At 41.0% G+C, this 21,274-nt stretch overlaps 1 protein-coding gene across 2 annotated transcripts in view; it reads left to right on the forward strand.

Moving 5' to 3' along the window:
- Nucleotides 1–2,484: 2,484 nt before the first annotated feature.
- The window catches only part of IL18R1 (interleukin 18 receptor 1), a gene marked incomplete at its 5' end in the record, with an annotated part of 34,125 nt that continues 15,335 nt past the window's right edge, over nt 2,485–21,274 (forward strand). The window contains 5 exons of one of the 2 annotated variants that reach the window (XM_081254430.1): nt 2,485–2,542; nt 6,494–6,737; nt 9,914–10,079; nt 12,552–12,702; nt 19,150–19,212. In XM_081254430.1, the coding sequence (XP_081110556.1) occupies nt 2,485–2,542; nt 6,494–6,737; nt 9,914–10,079; nt 12,552–12,702; nt 19,150–19,212 (682 nt within the window). The remainder of the gene's footprint in view (nt 2,543–6,493; nt 6,738–9,913; nt 10,080–12,551; nt 12,703–19,149; nt 19,213–21,274) is intronic. The other variant, XM_081254431.1, reaches the window with a different exon arrangement.

Here is a 21,274-nt window from a genome sequence, read left to right on the forward strand (position 1 = left end):
AAGTATTATGCATGTTGAGATTATTTTCTTCTTTTCTATTTTCATGTTATAAATGTCCTATAATGGGAATATGTTACTTTAGAAATCAGAAAAAATTTTTAAGAGAAAGGAAGAACAAAAGAAAGAGAAGAAGAAATTTCAACATTATGAAAAGGCCAAAAAATGGGACCATCATCAAATATAACACTAAAAAACCCCCAAAAATTCCCATACACAAGAAATGTAATATTTATATCCTCCTACGTATATTTCATTAATACTTCTAGGGTATCTATGACAGATTTTTCTGTTGGAAATGAGTCCCATTATTTAATATCTTAATCTTTTAAATCCATGATAAGTACATTAAAAATTTTATATATACACATACAGAGAGCAGGGCAAATATCAGCTAATTTGCATGCTGGGATCTTAACATGTTTCATATTTGAAACTCAGAGTTAACTCATCAGAATGCTGAATAATCTCATAATAACTTTATCTCTTAGTAAACCTTGATAATTTAAAAAAATCAAACAAAAAAACCCAGCAGTGCCCTTTGCAAGGCTGTGTCGACCTAAACCAGAGGAAACAACACTTTTCATTCTACCTGAGATAAGAGGATGAAGAGAGTTAATAATAAAGTGGTGTGTGTGGGCTGGAGGACTGATCTCAAACCATAGCCATATTCTAATTTGGTTATGAATAGTTGGCACTTTCCATACATACTATCCCTCTGTCTTTTTTTTTTTTTTTTTTTCTTTTTTTTTTTTTTGCGGTATGCGGGCCTCTCACTGTCGTGGCCTCTCCCGTTGCGGAGCACAGGCTCCGGACGCGCAGGCCCAGTGGCCATGGCTCACGGGCCCAGCCGCTCCGCGGCATATGGGATCCTCCCAGACTGGGGCACGAACCCGTATCCCCTGCATCCGCAGGCGGACTCTCAACCACTGCGCCACCAGGGAGGCCCCCTCTGTCTTTACATTATTGATTATTACCTCTCGGAAATTACATCAAAGGCTTGGCGATGTTATTCATAAGGCTTGATGTGAATGGTTTGGCAGTTTAGCCATTAAATGTCACCAAGGATTTGGGCATTAACAGTACTTTTTTAGTATGGCAGGGGCGGTGAGTGACAGTTGGTGAAAGAATTATTTGGGGTTGAGAGGTTACCATGCACCCAGGAAGGCTTCATAAATACTTACTTCAGTACTTTTGGCAGATAGGCCTTCTTATCAACCCCATTTTGGTAATGAGCAAACAGGCTCTGTGACTTCTAAGTAACTTGCCCAACGTTGCACAGCTTGTCAAGACTCAAGCAGGAATGCCAGTCCAGTCGTGTGTGCCCCAAATCCAAGCCCTTTCCATAGTGCTGTGCTTCCTCCGCCCAATGGGGCTAGGTGTGTGGTATACAAGGAGCATGTGTTTGTTTATGAAATAGGCTTGGTGGGGCTTCCCTGGTGACGCAGTGGTTGAGAGTCCGCCTGCCGATGCAGGGGACACGGGTTCGTGCCCAGGTCCGGGAAGATCCCACGTGCCGCAGAGCGGCTGGGCCCGTGAGCCATGGCCGCTGAGCCTGCGCGTCTGGAGCCTGTGCTCCGCAACGGGAGAGGCCACAACAGTGAGAGGCCCGCGTACCACACACACAAAAAAATAGACTTGGTGTATGAGTCCCAATGCAGCCTTCCTCTACTCTCTCAACTTGTAATTAGTAGAACCAAAGATAGATTGCAGTAGGATCAAAATTCAACACAGATTTGCATTCATTGAGTGGGTGTGGATGAGGCATCTGGATTGTAGGAAACTCCCAGATTTGTATCTTCATTTCCTAAAATAAACACTAGGGGCATGTGAGTGTAGACACATGCACCCACCTTTTCCTCTTAACAAGAATTAATCAGTGCTTACTTTGCGGGAGGCGTTGATTTTAGTGATACAGTGATGAGCAAAACAGACTTAGTTCCTAACTTACTTCTGAAGAAAGATCAATATTTAAAAATTCAGCCCATAAGTGAAGATTGTGATGAACATTTTGGTGGGGTGAGAGGGAAGAAAAGCGTCTGGAACACACACACACACACAGAAACACACACACACACACACACACACATACACGCCTACATGGGCAGACTGTCCATTCATAGGATGGTAGATTTTCTGGAAATACTGTTGTCCTCAACTTTGACTTTGGAGGTAAGATTTAGTAGACCCTACCTAAAATACAGCAGGCTCTCTTGTCTTAGAAATTTGCATTATTAGGGATTTCCCCTGGGTGCCCAAATGTATGCTTTGAAACTTTATTAGTTCTACATGGCTGGAAGTTCTGAGGAAAGCTGGTGATTCTACGAAGGGATATGAAAATTTGCTGGGCTGATTTTTTTAAAGTCTGTATGCCAGAAGACTTTTTAAAACCTCCTGCATGAGACAGGTATGCTTTTGTTTGAAAGTCTTGGCTGAACCTGCCTTATTCTGTTTTCCAGAGAAACCATTTGAAGCAGAATCATAAACATGCATCGTAGAGAAATACCCCTGACACTTTTGGTGCTTATGTTTATAAGCACCTCAGGTAAGTAATTATAATCAATCACAAACATACTTCATTGGTTGTCTAGAGGGAATATCAAAGTTTGGCTTATTTATGTGGAGGTGGTTACTGAAGATGTTGAATTTATTAAAATGTGTGGTTTAAAATTTTACTTTAGAAAGTTGCCAACCATTTGGTATGCCTGGAATAGAGAAGAAAAGATTCATAGGACTGGGATCAAGTAAAGACTCATGTGGAGTTACCAATAAAGAAAGGATTCAGCCCTGTGAGTTTATGTAGAGGGAGCAGGAAGGGAAAACTTTTATCCTGCAATACATTTGTCTGAGATGAAAATTTGCTTAGCTTCACGTTATTTGAAACTGAAGTGATCACAGCCATCCTTGTTACTGATTTTTACAAAGTTTTAACACATTGTTTCCTCCCCGAAAGGAAGGCAAAAATTCATCTCATTATCTAGGTAGTGAGGAAAGTGAGTGGGAATAGCTTACAGATCTTAAAGAAAATATTAGAGTTAGAAGGACTACATAAGAAAGAGTCTGCTCGGACCAGGAAGACAGGTGGGCTTTGTGTCCGGTGTCAGGTACCGATTTTAATTTATTAGCAGTCACTGCTCAGAGACTCTCGCTGAGAAGGTTCTGAAACCTCAGCAGGGTTCTCTGAAGAAGAGTTCCGTGATTGATTAACAAGGTTCTCCAAAGGCTTTGGAGAAGAAGGAAGGGGCACAATTGTTGATTTGCCTTGATCCAGTATCTGGAGGAGGGAAGACGTGAGCGCATGTCCCCTACTTTGAGAATTACTAATGAAGAGATTACAGTTTGGTTATTGATACCTTCAAATAGTTCAGGTCCAATATCTGGGTATATTTACTTAAGAGGATCTATGTATCATTGAGATCCATACAATGCAACACTACCCAGGTGTTAAAGGAAGGAGACAGACCTCTTCTTGTTGATATGGAAGGACCTGTCAGAACAGGTGAGAGAGACCAAGGTGTAGGAAAGTGTACATCATATGAAAAGGCCCCTTGCTCTAAAGGCCCCATAGACATAGGCTGATAACCTTGCTCCCAGGTTATAATGAAAACATGCTGCAGGCTCCAAACAGCCATGCAGCCTTTGCTGTAAGGATGCTAAGGTCCCCACTCTCTGTCCTTTGAGGTATTTGAAGAGCACCTTTTGTGAAGGGGCCTCTCTAGGCAGACATGACAATATTTTCCATGTCAGATTCATTTAGCTGAAGTTAGATGACATCTTATTATTGCCCAAACTCAAGACAATTCCAAACCCAGACATCGCTGCAGAGGCTATAGTCTCTTGACCCTGCTGGATCCTGGTGCTCCATTCATGTAAGATGGGGAGGGTGTTCTGGGCCATCCATACACCTTGAACTCCACTCATTTCTCCAATCAAAAGCCATTTCAAATCAACAAAGCCTGCAATGCTAAATGTAAGATTAGATCTCTGAAGCCATTAGCTGGCTGGGGAATATGAACTTTCAACTGCCAACCATGCACCCTGGAGAGTATGAATTCCAGGCTAGGTTTCTTTAAATGATGACTGTCCCCAAAGAGGAATAAGTGCCTGTGTCTGTACAAACACAGGCACAGGGGTTCATAGAAGCTTTTTTTTTTCATTGATTTTTATTGGAGTATAGTTGATTTACAATGTTGTGTTAGTTTCTGCTGTACAGCAAAGTGAATCAGTTATACATATACATATAGCCACTCATTTTTAGATTCTATTCCCATATAGGTCATTAGAGTACTGAGTAGAGTTCACTGTGCTATACAGTAGGTCCTTATTAGTTATCTATTTTATATATAGTAGTGTTTGTATGTCAAACCCAGTCTCCCAATTTATCCCTCCCCCCGACCTTTCCCCTTTGGTAATCATGTTTGTTTTCTACACCTGTGACTCTATTTCTTTCTTTTTTTTTTTTTTCCGGTATGCGGGCCTCTCACTGTTGTGGCCTCTCCCACTGCGGAGCACAGGCTCTGGACGTGCAGGCTCAGCGGCCATGGCTCACGGGCCCAGTCACTCCGCGGCATGTGGGATCTTCCCGGACGGGGGCACAAACCCGTGTCCCCTGCATCAGCAGGTGGACTCTCAACCACTGCGCCACCAGGGAAGCCCCTCTATTTTTTTTAATAGGTTCATTTGTACCATATTTTTAGATTCCACATATAAGCTATATCATCTGATACTTTTCTTTCTGTTTCTGACTTACTTCACTCAGTATGACAATTTCTAGGCCCATCCATGTTGCTGCGGATGGCATTATTTTGTTCTTTTTTATGGCTGAGTAATATTCCACTGTATATATGTACCACATCTTCTTTATCCATTCCTCCATCGATGGACATTTAGGTTGCTTCCATGTCCTGGCTATTGTAAATAGTGCTGCAGTGAACACTGGGGTACATGTACCTTTTCGACTTATGGTTTTCTCCGGATATATGCCCAGGAGTGGGATTGCTGGATCATATGGTAGCTCTCGTAAAAGCTTTTTCATGATTGACCAAAACCTCGAAATCACCCAAATGTTCAACACCAATAGAATGGATAAATTGTCGATTACTAACACAATTAGATACTACATAACTATGAAAAAAAACCAAATCACCACTACATGCAGCAATATGATTGCCCATCATAGACATAATGGTGTACAAAAAGTCCAGACACAATAGAGCACATAATGTATGATTTTTGCACTTTGTTATATGTAGATTATAGCTCTAAAACTAGAAAATAAATCAAGCTGTTAATGACCTAACATCCTTTTAGGTGTCAGTTAAAACTAACACCCACATTTACACATGCACCACACCTTCTAAGCTGAAGTCCTGAATTGTAAGATAAAGATTTAATAACAACCACAAGATGCAAGGTTGATGTTCATTAAATGTTGTGCTTCCAGGTAGGTTTGACAGCCATGTTCTCAAAGAGTGTTTTTGCCATTAGAGCCACTTCCTCTCTACCTTGTGGTTAACAACCTTGTGGTTAAAACCAGGGTTTGAGAAATAAACCCTGACTGTAGAGAAAGCATGTTCTCTGTGGCCTCAGAGAATTGCTCTGTTCAGTTGAAGAGTTCTCATTCTCAAAATACAGTCAAAGGTTGCTGCCAGAACACAGGATACAGGGAAGGTCCATTCACACTGACTTTGAACTGTTGGAAGTGAAGAAGGAAGGGAATGATGACCCTATACAGCACAAAGGATCAGATAAATTTCTAAAGCCAGAGTATCTGGGTTAGTTGAGAAAGAGGGAAGAAGAGAGAGAGAGAGAGATCTCAGAAAGAGGAAGTGACAGATACCCAGATTTGGAGTGAGTCAATATGAATTAATTATCAGTATGAATTGTATGCATCATGTATTGAGTATCCACGTGGTAACCCAGAGAGGTAATGAATGGATTTATACACAGATAGGCACACGTTTAACCATCCCCACGCCTGCCCGGGGAATGGTTAGGTAGAGTGGTTGAGAACAAGACCCGTGAGACTTCTGACGATACAAGTGGAAAACTCTGAGGTCTCTAGGTTTCTCTTTTTATTTTCCTTGGAGATTCCTCAGCTAGGGATGTTTTGGGGTAGGTGTGGCAACACTGTGACTTTGGTGGCTTTCCTTAAGAGGAAGTTGTAATGTGTAACATTTCTTTTAAAAGATTACAGTGCATTTATGTCTTCTAGCTTTGGTAGGTTAAGTTCCGGTATCTTCCTGTTTGGGAGAAGCTGTTGGAAGGTTTTTCTTTCTTCATTTATATAGTGAAAGTGCCTTAGTGTTAGAAAGATTGACCTCCTGTTTTTTAGTGTTGGAAAGATTGACCCTAAAATAAAAGAATGCACAGAAATGAGACTTTGAGATTTTTCAGGATGTTAACTAACCCAGCTTCTTCACCTAATGCATTAGGGGAAAAAATTTACCTTTGTCATTCTGTTTTTATATTTTTCTTTTACTTTGCTAATCTTTAGAAGAAACGTGTACCTCACGTCTTCACATTACTGCAGTTGAAGGGGAACCTTTCTATCTGAAGTATTGCTCATCTTCATCTGAGCGTGAGAATAAAACAACCACCATAAAATGGTACAAAAATGAATCGCATGGACCCCTTGAGCTGAGCTCGAGTAGTTCACCCAGAATTATTTTGCTCGATTATGTTTTGGAGTTTTGGCCAGTTCATTTGAATGACAGTGGATCTTACTCTATCCGAATGGGGTGAGTATACCTTCTCTTTGCGTTGGCGTGTTTCATAGCACTCTTGGACTTTGTTCAGCAGATCAAATATACAGTAATTGGGAAGGTCAGATAATCCATCCATTTTCTTCTCCCTACTCTTCCTACAACATGAAATAAATACTTCATTCTTGAAAAATTAAATTAAATACTGCCCTGTGTTTATTTTCTTAGTAATCATAATGAAAGGAGATGACCTTAGTATGATTTACTTTTAGCTGATCCTTGCCAAAGATAAGTGAGGATTGAATGAAATTCATTTTTAAATTCAGCTGCTTCTGTTGCCTAGAGCTGCCGGTCAAAGGAAATAAATGGCGAGGGCTTCGTAATGTTATGAGCAGGTAGTGAAGGAGGGCAGTGTCAGCTTCCTGGGTGGTAACCTCAAGCTGGGGAGATGGGTTGGTATTGGTGTAGACACATCCTAGTCCAGTTTTCAGGGGTTTGTTGAGAGCCAGGTGGCAATACTGGTGAAAGACGTGTGTGTCAGCCAATCACAAATTTATAGCCAGGGACTGAGAGGGGAACACTGAAAGGGCTTTGCACAGCCTTCTCAGGCTAACCCTAGAGTCTTCCAGGATATTCGTAGTCAAGGATCCTAAATTCTGTGAGATGACGGCAACCCACTGAATGTGTCCATGATTATTACTGAAGTTGGTTCTCTTTATACTTTATTTTGTGAGATGGGGAAGGAGTAACTGGGACAAGAAAACTTCTATGTGATGAACCGTTAGTGAGAACATTGATGGCATAGTGTTTATCCAGTACATTTGTGATGTTGTGTCTGTACTTACGTATGTGTGTATTTTTATAGAGATTTGACACTGACCTGTAGAAAGTAGCTTAGGGGTGATGGTGCACTGCCAGATGTAGCAGATTTTTTCATGAGTGCCTCTGGAGTGAGTCCTCATCATTATCAACCGTGCCTTTGAGAGCAGAGTGAGATATCACAGTGAAATCTTGATAGCACTCCTGTGGTTTTGCACAAAAAGGGGTCATTTTGGTTTGTTTTTATATATAGGAACTCCCCGGAGTTAGAAAGAAGTTCAGACACTCTTTTTAACCAGTGAATTTTATGTGACCTTTTAAGAGGGACGATTCCAGAAGTATCACAAGATCACAACTGGGTCTTTTCAAACTAAGGTAGAATGTATACTCACAATAGGGGTAGAGGAGGAAGAACATCTCCCGAATCCTGATTGAAGAAAGACGTGATTTAAATGCACAAACTATTCTGGACAAGGCAGAAAGGACAAACTGATGGGGAGAGTCAGTCATCTATGAATGTCACTTGGAGACAGGGAGGAACGGGGGCATTAACTGTCTTTCTGATGTGAAAGGTGGAGAGCACAGCCTGGGGTAGGAAGAGAAAGTGGACTCATCAGGTGGAGGCAGGATGTCAGAGAGGCATGGAGGGGCCAGGAAGAGGACAGGGGGTGTGACGGGCTCAGAGCGCTGCGTGATAAGCTTTGAAGGGGTTGGAGGCTGATGAATAACACGAGACTAAAGCGATGGTGGGGGCAGCAGCCTTGACAGTGGTTTTGAAAATAAATGGGACCCTACACAGGAGAAGGTGGTTTTGAACACCTGGGAGTGTTGAAGATAGAAACTTTTTCAAATATAGTGCAACTGGTGAACAGTATTCTGTTTTTGCACAGAGGTGTGTGTGTGTGTGTGTGTGTGTGTGTGTGTGTATATGCATGCATGTGTGTATGGGTGCATGTATGTATGTGTACATCATTTGGGTGAGTGAGTCTTTGTAGTTTTGTGTGGGAGTCATCAATGACCAGATGCTACTCCTGGAATCCTCCTTTAATTTTTCAGGAGTCCTCTACTAATAATCAAATGTCTCTGGAGACTGATACTTTAATCCTACAGAGAAAGAAAATCGCATTGTCTGATCAAAGTTTTGTGAGAGTATAGTATTGTACCAAGCACTCCTGGCCTTGAGGGCCAAACTGATGTGCATTTGCATCTTGGCCCTATTGTGTACCAGGTGTGTGACCTTGGGCAAGTTATTTAACCTTGCCTGAAGGTTAGGTTTCTCATCTTAAGTAAGGAAAAGAGTCATCTCAGTGCACACACGTGGTACAATACCTGGAACTCTGTGCGTGCCAGTTTTCTGTCCATCTGATTGTAGAGAGCTGGAAGAGCCTCTGGGGGGCGAGTACAAATGGGTCAGGCACACAGGACAACGTAACCTCGTGTAGTATTTAGTATGTGGATCTCTATATAGTGCAGTTCAAGCAAACATGAGATTGCAAACATCTTCTTTTTGAAAACATCATTTCCACTACTATATTTAAAATGGATAACCAACAGTCACCAACTGTATAGCACAGGGAACTCTGCTCAATATTATGTAACAACCTAAACTCAAAAAAATTCAAAAAGAATTTGAAAAAAATAGATACATGTATATGTAGAACTGAATCACTTTGCTGTACACCTGAAACTAACACAACATTGTTAATCAACTGTGCTCCAATATAAAATAAAAAGTTAAAAAAAAGATCGTTTCCAAAAATGCTGTTAAAATTTTTTCCTCCTCTATATTCCTAACTTCTAACCAGAAGGAACAACAATGACATCTATTCAAACTACTTTTTGCTGAGTAAGGTACTTAAACTGCTAATATAACTACGTGGAGAGCAGCCACTCCAGACATGGTTTACTCAACAGTGAGAGAAGAGGATAGGAACAAAGTGCCCTGAGAAATATAAAACGCAGTGCATATATACAGACCTTCAGAAAGCATTACAGTCCTCACGAAACCACCTCCACTCTCCCACCCTGGGTTAAGAATCTTTGAACCTGTCCATCTCTAAAGATCATTGACATTTTAAACATTTCTGTCCTGACATCCATAATACATATGGTCTGATGTCGGTGTGTGTGTGTGTGTGTGTGTGTGTGTGTGTGTGTGTGTGTTTAGGACATCTCGGGTTTTTCTCCTTTACTACCCCCTCCCCCCCTCCCATGGCAGTTATTAAATTTCTTGCTGCACTGAACCAAATATAGACAGAGCAGGATTTGGGCATCAGTGAATGAGTCTCTTTATACACAAATAGGGAAAAATTTCACTGGATTGGTTACTAAAAGGTGGTATTTGCAAAGTCTCTGTACTAATGATAAAATATGTCCAACCCTTTATTTCCTAGAAATGATACTCATGACTGGAAATTAAATGTCATCAGAAGACCTAAACACAGCTGTTTTACTGAGAAACAAGTAGTGAGTAAATCTGTAGAAGTTAAAAAATCTTTGCAGATAGCCTGTGAACATAGTTACCATCAAAAACTGGTCAACAGAACATTATTGTATAAGGTAACGCTTTTAAAATATTTTAACTTAAAACTTGACAGAAAAGACAAAATTCCAAAGTGAGGGTCTGATGGCTGTGAAGCATTTTGGTCTTGTAACATACAAACTGTGAGTCCACACAGCTCAGGTGGCCTGTCTGAGCTCCTACATGTAACGCAAGTGTCAAGCTTCCTGCCCCATGTTAGGCATTCAATAAACGATAACAGCTTCCTCTCCCTTCCTTAATTTTCCTTTTCTTTCAAAAAATTTAATTTTTAGGAATGCTAGCTCATTTTCTTCTGCTGCATATACTTAAATTTTTAAATTCTGTTGTATATGTTTGTTCTGAATATATGCATTTACAAAATTGGAAGATGGAAAAAATGAATGATGAAGATAGCAGAGATCATTCATAATCCCACCAGCCAGAGAATGGGGTTTTTCTCCGTGTAAACATCTACTTTTAAAAAGTGGTATTTTCCTTTATCCACTAAAAATTATATTGTGATGATTTCCCCACATCTTTAAACATTTTCCCAAACATGGATTCCATTGTGTATACACACTTGTTTCTAAGCCCCTGTTATTGGACATTTGTTAATTTCCTACTTTTCACTATTATTTATAAGGCTAAAATAAATATCATTCCCATAACTCAGAAGGTGTATTATGATTTTATTCTTTAACTAAACCCCTAAAAGTAGAATAACTGGATCAAAGGCTATGAGCATGTTTATGGCTTTTGATTTAAATTATCAAGCTGTTCTCCAGGGAGCTACACCAGTTTAAAACCCTCTTTTTCTCATGCCACTACCACATGGGAATGAATAATTTAAGAACATTTAAAAATCTGACGTGCAAAACTTCTGTAACTCTTAGTATCTTTCCCCCATTTCTTTCCTTAATAACAAGTTAAACATTTTTATGTATTTATTGCATCTTAATATTACTTCTCTTGTGAACTGTTTTCTTCAGTTGATGTACCTTTCCCTTGTTGAGTTGTAAGAGCTCCTTTAGACAATACTATGGAAATTGTATATACACAAGTATATATGCAGTCACATGTACATACATAATATGCATACACATACATGCACACACACAACACAAATTATATTATTTCTATAGAGGAACAAACCTGAAAAGTGTAACTCTGTCATGGAAACTTTGAAGAGCTGTGAGAGAGGGTGGTCTGAAGAGACGACCTTGAGAAAGTTCAAGCTACTGATGATGATTCCTTAGAAATGTTTGTTTGTACCTTTTGCTTGAACACTGTTTACTTGTGATTTTTCAAGGGAAGCTCTTATCCAAAATGTTTTCCAAATATCTGTATCAGCCCTGAGTTGACTTGACTCTATTTCCTGTCACATGTACAAATGTTTTTACAGTATATATAAATTTGTGGGGATCAGTGTACTGGGTTTTAAGAAATCCCTCTATGCAGTTATTTGAATTTAGAAAATAGACGTATTGAGAATGTTTTTAGCTAGAAAATTGAGGGGAGGGGAACAAGGAAGCTCAATCAGTAAATGATTGGAAAAAGAATAAAGATATTTTTATATGCCTTGGAATTGATATTTTAATATGCCTTAGAAAAAATAAGTTTGGTTTATAAAAATTTGATGTATGCAGAAACAATTCACTGATGTGAGATACACACATGGGTGCTTCACAAGCCCATTCTAAGCACCCTCTGGGTCTAGCTCCACTTGCTACCAGCTTTGGCAGCTTTGAGAGGAGTCTGTGGGCAGTAGTTGCTCCTTGGTTGGTATTTACAGGAACAGTGTCACATAGTGAAGGTTAGCAATTTAGTTTCCATTTTCCCCATCTCATTCTTAGATTGCTTCAGAACCTATTTATTGGTATCTGATGGCTGGATTGAAAAAGGTGGCTTTTTTGTAATTAATTCCTACAACATACAGAAATTTGTGATAGAGAGACATGTTTGTGTGTGCCTATACATTGGAATATTTTTCATGCATTTCTAATCAGTCCACTGTCTTCTGGTGGAGGACATCAATGGGTGTGGGTAGTCTGCTAGGTACCTGGTTCTCTGAGTAATTCTGTTCCCACCTCCACTACCCATCCTGAATACATGGAATTCAGCTAAAAGCATTAAGAAATAGAATTGCGTGGAAAGTTTTGACCCAAGCAGGGATTTTTTGTTGTTGTAGTGGGGTTTTTTTCCTTTCTCCTCTTCCTCCTCTTCCCTCTCTTTGTGTGTAAAGAGAGAGATTAAAGGAAAATGAGGAAAGCAGCTACAGTGCCCCCTATGCTCTATTTCCCAGCATTTAATAATAGTGATAATACCAGGAATGGGACTCTATTTCATTGTTCCAGTAGAGGCAGTGCCAGATCACTGAGACATTTGCTCAGAAATTGCTAGTTTTTATTCTATTTCCCTCTTTCTCTAAATATCTTTAACTTTAAAATTTTGAATTCTTGTCATGTGATACCACTCTTAAATATATTTTAACTTGCTTTTTTTAATAACAGAACTGTGAAAAGATAGAGAACAATCAAACCCCATTTTTAAAGAAGAATGCAGAGTTTAAAGATCAGGGATATTATACCTGCATGTTTTTCCTTCTTCATAATGGCAAACTATTTAACGTCACCAAAACCTTCAATATAACAATAGTTGGAGGTAAGAGATATCTTAGAATCGGGAAAAAACAAATGTATCTTAGTAAAATGGAATATTTTCTTTTTTTCTAAAGCCGTACGGGAAGCCAGAGGCAAACTTAGTTGGAGTTGTGACCACATCACTAGTTCAAATATACGGGTGAAAATCATTTTGGCATCAGCTGCCATGCTGAAAAATTTTGGCGGGGGATAGTAATGAACGTTTATATAGGTGAACCTCTGATGTGTCAGTTCTCTTATTTGGTATTTGACTAAATTGTGGAATCCTTTGTTATTAAGCATCTGCTTGCACTCAGTAAATACTTATTGATGGGTGTCTATATTCAATAAACTGTACTGAGTATTGGGAGGTAAGGGAATCATGGAAATACAAAATGAAGTGAATAATGTATGATTCTCAGGAATTTGATTATAGTCAGGAAAAGTTGAAGCCAAACCCGGCCTCTGTACCCCGACACCGAATTAAATCTCTGAGACAGAGTTGTGGGTGAAGTAGAAAGAAATAGCTTTATTGCTTTGCCAGGCAAAGGGGACCACAGCGGGCTCATGCCCTCAAGACTGTGTGTCCTGCCTGGAACGGGTTGTGAGGAGTCTTATAGCGTTCAAGGAGCAGGGCGTGGTCAGCTCGTGGACACTCCTCTGATTGGCTGGTGGTGAGGTCATTGGGAGTCGGCATCATCAACCTTGGGTTCCAACCGGTCTGGGATCTATGTGCTTACTGTAGTCGACCTAAAAACTATGCACAACCTAAAAGCTGAGAGATATAAAAATATGCACAAACTAAAAGCTGAGAGTTATGTTTTATTGGGCGGGAATTTTTAGGACTTCAAACCTGGGAGGCAGCATCTCAAGTAACCCTGAGAGAACTGCTCCAAGGAAGCGAGGGGGGGACCCAGGTTATATAGAAGTTTTGCAATAAAGGGCAGGTAGTCTGAACGTCAAAAGATTATTGTTAATTAAAGAAAACCAGATATCCCAAGTGAAGGAATTTATCGCTTTTCTATGTATGGGAAGACGCAAGAGTCTGAGCTCTCTGGCACCCTTCCTCTGATGTGCACCTCAGCTCTCTGGGGCCAGTATCCTGTGTTTTCACACCCTGAGTTTCTTCAGGGCTCCCTAAGGAGTGTGGGCAGTCTGATGGCTGCTAGATGGTAGGTATTCTTTCCTTCCTGAGTTTCCTCAGGGCTCACCAGCTCTCTTGGAGGGCTGCAATCGCTGATGACTGTGACATCCTTTGTTTACTGATATGGCAGGCAATATTCCATTTATCACCATTAACTTCTCCCGCCTGGAGGGAGCTGCAAAACAGCTCAAAGATATTGTTGTGTGTATCCCTTGAGGGGGACCAGGACCCTGCCCCAAGGCTGCACTGTTGTTTCTTGACTGTTCCTCCCTTGTCTCTGCATCCTCTCCCTTCCCTGATTAGTAACCGTTTGAACCTGCTTGTTGGAACTCAGGGAAGGTCCTGGAGGCTGAATGAAGCCTATTTCCTGTAATCCAGAAATGGATGGGGGACACAGAAAGGCTTTCGTGCCCAGGAGCCCCACAGGGCCCTGCTCAGTATCGAGGTGATAAGCCACAAAGAAGCACCGTAGAATAGGAAATTGGAGTCATCTGTGAGGTGTTAAGGGTGCAGAGAGAGTCCAGAGGTAGAATAGATGCCGGAGGCTCTGTTTGAGCTGGTTCTCAGAGGCTGCGTGTGATGGACGAGCAGAAGGACGTGCTGGGGATGGGCTGGGACAAGAACGTGTAAGGAGCACAGGCATGGCTGTAGAAAAGGGCTGTATATTTTGGGATGATGGCTACTGGTCTGGTTTATCATGAACCCAGACCATATATAATGGAAAAACTGAAGCCTGGAAGTTTAGGGTGATAGAGACCCTAGAAGTAATTTAATTAAACCCTATCCAGTGAAGATATCCTTCATATGACTCAGCCAATAATAGATCATTCAGGAACTACCATGGAAATTACCAAATCACACAGCAGCTGGGTCCAGATTTTTTTAAATTAATTAATTCACTTTTGGCCGCATTGAGTCTTCGTTGCTGTGTGCGGGCTTTCTCTAGTTGCGGCGAGCAGGGGCTACTCTTCATCGCGGTGCACGGGCTTCTCATTGTGGTGGCTTCTCTTGTTGCGGAGCATGGGCTCTAGGCACACAGACTTCAGTAGTTGAAGCATGCAGGCTCAGTAGTTGTGGCTCTTGGGCTCTAGAGCACAGGTTCAGTAGTTGTGGTGCACGGGCTTAATTGCTCTGCAGCATGTGGGATCTTCCCGGACCAGGGCTTGAACCCGTGTCAGGCGATTCTTAACCACTGAGCCACCACGGAAGCCCTGGGTCCAGATTTTAATGATTGATTGTAGAGAAGTCTTTCTTTCTCATTGAGTCCAATTACTTCTTCTTGTAGCTTCCACTCACTGTTTGTGTTTGCCTTGAGTAACCCCACAGATTGTCTGGTCCCTTCTGAAAATGACAGCTCCTTCGAGTGTCTGAAGACAGGTGGCTTATCCACCCTTCACGTTCTTTCCCATCATCCAGGAAGCTGTAAACTCCTGGGATGACTCATTCAACAACGTTGTGGGTTCACAGTTACTAGAGCTCGTTGACTTTAGCAGAGTTTTCCCTCTTCTCTCCAGCCATCCACTTATATAGCTGTACTCCACGCATTGCGAATGGACAAAGTACCACAAACTTCCTGTCTTCAAACTGCACAAACGTATTACCTTACAGTTCTGGAGGTGAGAAGTCTGAAACGGGTTCACTGGGCTAAAATCAAGGTTTTGGTAGGATTGCATTCCTTCTGGAGGTTCTGGAGGAGAATCGATTCCTTGCCTTTTGCAGCTTCTAGAGGCGCCTTGCAACCTTGGTGCATGCCACGTCCTCCATCCTCAGAGCCCACAGTGCAGCATCTTCAGATCTCTTTCACCTCTTCCTTCATCTCATCTTCTCCTTTTCTGACTCTGACCATCTGCTTCCTGCTTATGCGGATGCTTGTGATTACACTGGGCCCACCTGGCTAATCCAGAACACCCTCTGTATCCGAAAATCCTAAATTAAATCGTATTGCAAAGTCCCTTTTGCTGTGTAAGGTATAATATTCAGCATCTGGGAGTTAGGATGTGAACACCTTTGGTGGGGGGCATTATCCTGCTTGTCACACCCCATAACCTGGGTATCCCATAGCTAAATTCTTAAACTCAATAAGTTCTATTTATCTACCTTAAATTCTGCAGTTTGACTTTATTTAATATCATATAAATCCTATATCTCTGGTCCCTTGACACTTCCACCGCCAACTCCCTCCCTTCATCCATCTCTGCTTTCGGCCCATCAGCTCCTCTTTCCTTCCTTCTTGGAAGGAGCAGTAAGAATATCCATTATCGGGCTTCCTGCGTACCACAAAAAAAAAAAAAAAAAAAAAGAAGAATATCCATTATCAAAAGAGCATGCACAAGACTAGGAATTGTGCCAGATACTTTCATTGAACCCTGTGAGCTTGTGACCTTGGGTGAGTTAAATGACTGTGTTTTTCTCTGCCTCATTCCTCACTAGTGACATGGGACAGTAATGAGTTGAGTCATCCCTCATAGGGTTGCCTTGAGGACCGAGTGAGTGAGGGTATAAAGCCTTGATAATGGTGCCAGGGACATGGAAAGCTCTGTTATTACCATCTTAGTATTACCGTCTCCCGTCTCCTCACCCCCATATCCCCACACTGCCCCCCGTGCTATTCTTCTGTCTTAACCACCCATTTTGTTTTCCTCGTCTTCTTGGAGAATGCCACCTGTGTCTTTCAGGACTCAGCTAAATGTCCGTCCTCCTCTGTGCTCCCATGGCCTCTTGTTCTTATTTCTGGTTGCTGTCAGAATCGGATGACATGTCTGTTTCTGTCACTAGAATGAGAAGCTCCTGGAAAGAAGGGATTAACCTGTGTTCTATTCCTCATGTTGGTCTCTCCTATACTTACGGCTGGCCCTTTGTACATGTGCTCATTACATGTATGTTGAGTGAATTACAGGCATACCTCATTTTATTGCATTTTGCAGATACTGCTTTTTTTTTTGCAAATTGAAGTGTATTGAGCATTGAGCAAGTGTATCAGCGCCATTTTTCCAACAGCATTATTTTAAAATTAAAATATGTACATTGTTTTTTAGACATAATGCTATTGCACACTTAATAGACTATAGTATAGTGTAAACATAACTTTTATATGTGCTGGGAAACCTAAAGAGTTGTGTGACTCGCTTTATTGTCACATTCATTTTATTGTGGTGATCTGGACAGAACCTGCAATACCTCCAAGGTCGTTCTGTACTGAGATAGGAACAGTTTCTTCAGGCGTGCCTCATTCAACAGGAAGTCAGGACTCCTCACCATCCTGGCCATTTTCCTTTGGATTTGGTGAAGTTTGCCACCATGCTTTTAAAATGTGGAGCTCAGAGTTGAAGTTGATGATCAGGAGGTATCATGGCTTCTGCTGAGGACAGCGGGACTGAGCGCCTACCTTGCCTGTGGTCACGGATGTAGATCTCTGAGCTGTCACGTGGGGAACATCACTGCTCTGGATCACAGTCCACTCAACCCACCTGGCCTCTGCCATTTGTCTTCATCTCACACTCTGGCTGGTCTGCTGATGTCTCTCCCCTCTGCAACTGACAATCTCTGTGCCATTGTGATCCGGGGATAGTAACTTCAGAGGTAGACTAGACATGCCAGGGGCACACACTGAAGTGTTTCCTTCCTTCTGTTACCTTCAGTAGGATTGTACCCTTTACTTTACACCAGTTTTACATACCCAGTGCTGCTCTGGGTTCTCCAGGATCTACTTCGAGTTCTAGTAGATGGCATCCTCTCTCAAAGATGTCCTTCCATAAAGATGTCCTTTACACCTCCTCTTCCCAGGACTCCCACCAAATTCCTGAGAAAAGGAGATCAATGAAGAGAAAAATAATCAGTAGCAATTTTCTCCAATACTCAGAACCACCTCCTGCCCCTGTGTGCTTCAAGCAACCTCTGTTCCTTCGTGCTCAAACCTGAGGGTCAGCTCCTCGTCTGGCAGCAGTTCCTCCAGCTCTTCCTGCCGACGTGAATTCTAGTCTTGCCCAGAGTCTGAATCCCAGAAGCGATTCTTACCCTGGGTTTTTGGTGTTTTTTTAAAATTATCTATGATCTACCTCTCAGCTCATTACGAAGGTAGTTGAAGATCTCCGTATTTTAACTATTTTATTTTAAATTTGTATTTATCTATTTATTTTTGGCCGCACTGCACAGCTTGCGAGATCTTACTTCCCCGACCAGGGATCGAACCCGTGCCCCCTGCAATGGAAGCACGGAGTCTTAACCACTGGACCTCCAGGGAAGTCCTTTACCCTGGGGTTTTGCTACACTAGTTTCTTTCTGTATCCTTTCCACATCACTCCTCCTTTCCCTTCTTTGCTCTTCACTCTGTAGCGTGTGCTTCCTGGGAGAGCCTAGAAGGGCGTGGGTGCTGCAGGAGAGCACCTGAGTCCCCTTTAGTCCTCATGAGCAAGCACATCTGCTGGGCGCCTGGGAGCCCCCATGAGGGATGCACTGGACATTACTTGTAAATGCCCCAGAAGCACCGGAAGTACTTAGAAGGGGGAGTCCAGGTCATGAAGAAAGTTGCCAGTGCTGATAATAGGAGCAGCAAGGACTGGACTACATAGCCGTGTGAATGAGGGACCACAGGGCTGTCCGTGTTCTGCAGTTATTAGCATCCTAGGTTGTGGGATAGTCCTCAGTGGGCGGTTGCTGGGGGATTGCTTCCTTCTTAAGTGTTACTCAGTGGGGCTGAGGTAGAGAATATCTATGTACCTCCAGTCTGGGTCAGAGGTCACTAAGGAACAGAAGTAGAACTGAGTTTACAGGGGTGGACACCCCAGCAGGGCTGGGACTAAGGTGAGGCAAGTGAGGCATCCAGGGGTACTCCTCTCACTGTCCTGCCAGGGGAGGGTCTCAGGAGGCTTCTGAGAGTAAGTGCCTTGCCTACCCTACCTGAGTCTTGACCTTGCACCCAATAAATCTACCTTGAGGAGTTGAGAGCAGATGGAAGGAAGAAAGGCAGAGCAGAAAGACATATCCCAGTGACTTTGCATCTTCTAAGACCTAAAAGTTTCATTGTCTCCCTGGATGAGCATCTTCTGGCTTTTACCTGCTGTGGCAGAAGCCAGAGGCTGGAATTGAGGGGAGACCAAATTCAGTGTGCTTTCTCCAGCGAGGTGAGCTTTGAGTTGATGGAAAGTGAAACAACGACCAGTATTCCCAGCAACCCTTATTTAATGAAAATACATTAAATAATAAATGTAAAGCGATGACTGTTAGAATCTTGGTTACCTGGAATAATAAGTGTATTACAACAAATGTGTGTCTTAGCAAAACTCCTTGTAACACTAATGCATCTTTCTTTTCTTTTTTCACTTTCAGACAACAGTAATATAATTCCAGCTCTTTTTGGACCAAAGCTTACGCATGTTAAAGTGGAATTAGGTATATTTTCACATACATATATTTTGGATTTGTGAACGGGGGTCATAATAGTCTCCCAAGGCTAAACCTGGTTCCTAATTGATCAACACTGTGTTCATAACACATACCATGTTTACTGAAGAATATTGAAAAAGCAGGAAAACCTTGTCATTTTTTGAATGTTGCCCTTTTTAGTAATAATTACAGTTAACAGTCTGTTCAAAAGATTATGGAAGTGCCTGTGGTTTGCAGACCTGTGGTTTTAGTCACTTTGTATGCGGCTTTTCTCTAATAGTATCTATGATCATTTTAAAATATGAAAACTCAATGAGAATACTCTGGAGAAATGATTCAAACTTATTGTGTGGTTTGAATATTTGATTAATGGGTTCACTTTGAATCAATGGACTCGACTCTACATTTAGGGTTTGTTTAGACAGGTCTTGATGAATTGATATGTCCAGTTGAGTAATTTCTTTCAAAAGAGAAAGGAAGGAAGGAAAAGAATAAATTCACTATGCTAAACTGAGTACTGTATTAGGTAACTGAAATATGTTATTGTATTAAATCCTCAAAGCAACCCTGAGGGGTATTGTTCCCATTTAAGCTTCGGATTAAATGACCAAAGCTCAGAAAGGTTAAGTAATTTGTCTGAAGTTAAACCCCAGGAAAGGGGCAGAGCTGGCATTCAGGTTTCTTACATTGTTTGTTTGTTGTTGATTGTCATTTGATCCAGTTCATTGTTTGCAAAGCACACACCTTTTGACTACAGATGGCCACAGTCATGTATATGACCACATATGCCCAATGTAGCTCGGATACTTTGCCATTTGCGTTTGTGGCTTGCCTGCTTTCTAGTTTTACTGATTTCTGAACTTTATTATTTTTTCTTCTCATTTTAGGTTTAATTTGCACCTCATTTTTCCTTTGTACACATGGAGAGTTAGAGAATTAATTTAAATTCTCCTCTCCTGTAGTTTGTGTATTTTAAGTTCTAAATTTCCCTCTAATCACTGTTTAGCTGTTTCCAACAATTTTGATATGCCATATTTTCATAACTATTCAGTTCAAAGTTTTAACTATTTTTAAAATTTTTCCTTGTGATATTTCTTTCATCTATGGATTACTTATGTTTCTTAATTTCCAAATATTTGGAGGATTTTCTAGTTATTTTTCTGTTATTGATGTCCAGTTTAGTTCCATTATGGTCCAAGAGTATACATTGTATCATTTAAATCTTAAAATTTGTAGTAACTTACTTGGACCAGAATGTTCTAAGTGCATTTGAAACAAATGTGTATTCTGCAGATTTTGGCTTAGTCCTTCTATAAATATCAGTTAGGTGAAGTTGGTTAATGGTACTCTTCAAATCATCAATATCCTTACTAATTGTTTGTGTGCTTTCTCTGTCTGTTGCCAAGAGAGATGTTAATATCTCCAGCTATGATGCTCAAGTTGCTATATATCCTTTAGTTCTGTCTATTTTTGCTTTATGCATGTTGAGGTTATCTTATGGGCACATACAAATTGATGCCTCTTGAACTGACACTTTAACATTATGAACTTTCTCTCTTTATCTATCATACTACATCTTTTCCCAATCCCTACTCTCTCTCATGTTAGATAGACACACCAGTTTTCTTTTGTTTGGGACTGGCATGTTTTATCTTTTTTCACATCCTTTTACTTTTAACATTTCATTGTCTTTATACACAAAATATGTCTCACATAAACTGCATATATTTGGATCTTTGTTGAAATCCAGTCTGTATGGTGTTTAGTACATTTACATTTAATGACTTACTAATACAGTTGGTTTGAGACCTCTCATCTTGATGTTTTCCAGTTGTCCTATGTCTTATTTCTTCCTTTTATTCTCCTTTCCTTTCAGATTAATATTTTTTAATTTAATCTGTTTTGTTTTCCTCTTAGTTATACCATTTTGTATTCTTCATTAGTAGTTCTCCTAGAGATTACAATATATGTCCTCTTACTACAATAAGACAAATGCACATATTAGTATGTTGACAATTTCGCAGACATGTGAGAACCTCACAGCAATTAATTTCATTCATCCTCTTAT

The sequence above is a fragment of the Mesoplodon bidens genome (genome assembly GCF_964165515.1).
Source record: "Mesoplodon bidens genome assembly, chromosome: 14".
In the NCBI taxonomy this organism is placed as follows: Eukaryota; Metazoa; Chordata; class Mammalia; order Artiodactyla; family Ziphiidae; genus Mesoplodon; species Mesoplodon bidens.